Source organism: Gavialis gangeticus, unplaced genomic scaffold (genome assembly GCF_001723915.1).
Source record: "Gavialis gangeticus isolate Ggan-Ray unplaced genomic scaffold, GavGan_comp1, whole genome shotgun sequence".
NCBI classification, from domain to species: domain Eukaryota; kingdom Metazoa; phylum Chordata; order Crocodylia; family Gavialidae; genus Gavialis; species Gavialis gangeticus.
Genome location: NW_017728994.1, coordinates 40,054,238 through 40,057,238, shown reverse-complemented (window position 1 = coordinate 40,057,238; position 3,001 = coordinate 40,054,238). Strand labels below are relative to the sequence as shown.

At 43.1% G+C, this 3,001-nt stretch overlaps 1 protein-coding gene across 2 annotated transcripts in view; it reads right to left on the bottom strand.

The window, feature by feature from the left end:
- MYOF (myoferlin) overlaps positions 1-3,001 on the bottom strand; it is a 172,276-nt gene that overhangs the window by 108,473 nt on the left and 60,802 nt on the right. For both annotated transcript variants that reach the window (XM_019502626.1, XM_019502627.1), the window contains exon 7: positions 2,416-2,544. In XM_019502626.1, the coding sequence (XP_019358171.1) occupies positions 2,416-2,544 (129 nt within the window). The remainder of the gene's footprint in view (positions 1-2,415; positions 2,545-3,001) is intronic.

Genomic DNA, 3,001 nt, shown 5'->3' with positions numbered 1-3,001 from the left:
TTCAGGAGCTGAGAGGGCAGTTTTGTCTTCATTACCTAATTGATCTTTGGCCTCTGTGTCTCTGTCATAGGACTAGTTGGGGACTTGTTGACAACTAACTATGAGAGTAGTTTTAGCAATCTCCACAGTTGGAATTTATGCCTCTTCCCGCAGGAAGAAAACACAGATTGTTTTGGTAGCTGGAGGCTCTGGAGTACTTGTTTATTTATGAAATATGCTTAACCAAAACCCACCAGATTTGATCTTCCAGCTCAGCACATTATCCAAGAGGTGGGGGAGGATCCCCAGAACTACACTATTCCACCTTAGCCTGCTCCCTGATGTTAAGGCTGACCAGGAAATGATTCAGATCCCAGTGCAACCAGCTTCATTTCGTTTCCTGTATATACTGCCAAAACATTATGTATGCCAAAAGCTGTAATGTAATAAGGGTTATACAAAACACACCACCTGGGGCTTCAACTGTGCTGGCAGGGGCGGCGGGGGGAAGGTCTTTCTTCAGAAAGAAAGAAGTTGGCTCTTTCTGATGTTTCGACTCCTTTATTCCGTAAGAATTGTGCAAGACAGACTGGGATTTTCATTTTCATGTTATATGGAAACAAAAATGAATGCCTCATGTGTCATTATAAAAATCATAAGTAAACACGACTGAAGGGGTTACCATGATCATCTAGCGTGTCTTCCTGTAGAGTAGAAGGATACCTATTCTTGTTTTAAAGACTTCAAAAACTGGAATGTCCACCACCTCCCCTAATTTGTTTCAATGTTTAATTGGCCTAGCCTAGAATTTGTGTCTTGAACTTGAATAATTGCAACCCCAAGCTACTGGCTTTTGTTATATCTTTATTTGCAAGGCTGAAGGCTGAACCTTGTTGCCTCCACTAGTATATATTTTTCATGTAAGCAGCTATACAGTGATTACATCATCTCTCTCAAAAATCACTTGAATAAACTTCTCAAACGTTTCATGATATGGTTTATCTTGCAGCTTTTGGATCATTTTTCTGCCCCTCCCTTGATTTCTCTCTAGAATTTCCTCATCCTTCTTGAATTGCAGATACCAGAACCGTACACAGAATTCTAGTTTTAATCTTACAAGTGCTGTAGAAAGAGGCAGGGTCATATCTTTACTTCTATTTGATAGTCTCCTTTTTATATAACCAAAGATGTAATAAGCCTTTTTAACCACAGTATTGTGCTGAAACTTATGCTTTAACAATTTTCTACAATGAGCTCCAAATACTTTTCCAAGTTACTGATTTTTTATTGGCTTAGGCAGATGTTCATTTTATCCTGCTTTATGTGCTATTTTAAAGTGACAAAAAGCCTGTGGCCACACATTCAGGCTTTTTTTGTCCCACTAAAAATGACAGATCTGGACCCAAAATTGTGGATCTGCAACAAAAAAGTTGCTGTTTAAGACAACAATTTTGTCACAAGAAAGTTTTCCAAGAAAAAATTAATGTGTGGACAGGTATTCCACCACTTACCCATAGTTCCCTGCTCTCCCTGTCCCCTCCAAGGAGGAGGGAGAGTGGCTGGATCCTTGATAGTCCACCCAGCAGCAAGCTGGTTAGGGTACCCAGTGGGCTGGGACCAGGCAGAAGTTGCTTCTGTCCCAACCCAGGAACAGCCCCTTTTCTGTCCCTCACCCCACAGGAAGGGCAGGGGGAAGTGGTAGGGCTGATGCGGGGGGGAGGGGGAGGTCTGCACCACTGGGTGGCAAGGGTGATAGCAATCCATGTCAGCAATGGCAGCAGTGACTGACTAGGGGGTGCAGACACCCCTTTGGCTCCTGCTGCCATTTGCAGGGAACACTCTCATCTTTGCCTCCATGTAAACAGTGGCAGCAGGGGCTCATCAAGGGGCACAGGACCCTAACCAGCCTCTGACGCTGTGGGGGATTTCCCAGCAGTTCCCTCACCCCTTTGATGGGGCCTTTGCAAATGGCAGTGGCAGGGGTTGATCAGGAGGCAGAGACTTGAAATGTTAAAGGGCTCCCATGATGATCAGAAGCTGGGAACTTGAAAGTGTTCCCAGGCAGCACAGGACCAGTGTGGGCCAGCTCTTCGGCTGCCTGGGAGCAAGGAACTTTAAAGGACTTGCAGGAAGACCCAGACCAAGGAAAGCTGCTGCAATGGCAGTCTCTGGTCCCAACCAGCTGTTGCCACAGTACCTCCTTCTTGAGTCAGAATAGTGACAATATAGATATTTGCTAAACCAAAAAAAAAAAGAACCAGTGTTCAAAATTAGCCTTTGTTTGATTGCCCCCCTAACTCTTGCTTTTCCTAAGCTTGTCAACAATAAAGTAAATTGTGATGTGGTGTTTTGTTACGTGGTATCACAGAATCGTGTTAACTTGACAAGCCAGCTAATTCTCAGATACAATTAAATATGTGTTCTCAAAACACTCACCTCATCAAAATATGGATTGTTCCCTCTTTTGATTCTTGTCCGATGTGTCTGGCCACAAACATGAACTTTAACTACTGGTTTTATGTTATTTCCAGACAACTGACGACCTTCAATGACCCTAACACGAATCTGAAAAAAGTAAGTACACACAGCCTGAGACAAATGATGTCTATGCAGTGTGTGGTCATGTTAATGCCAATAGTATTTTTCCTATACACTGTTACACCAAAGAAAATTAATCAACACTAAAGGTGGCTGGCAGATTTAGAGTGCTTGGACATTTCAAACCTGCTTTTCATTTGTGTGACATTCAGGTTTTCCTGAAAATACCTAGAGCTAATTATGCCAAGCTCTGCAGAAAAAAAGCAAAGTACAGTATTTAGAACTCTGCTACCTGAAAGTCTTGGGGTTTGTTTGAAAGGATTCTCCGACTTTTCTTTCCTTTAGCAATGCGCCGAGCAAGCTGGGCTTCCTTTGTGCCACTTGGAACTGCTGGGGCAATTCCACCAGCTGTGCCATCCACTTCATCCTCATAACCTCTATCTTCTTCTCCCTCTAATACAAGGAAAAAAACAGCACAATTAGT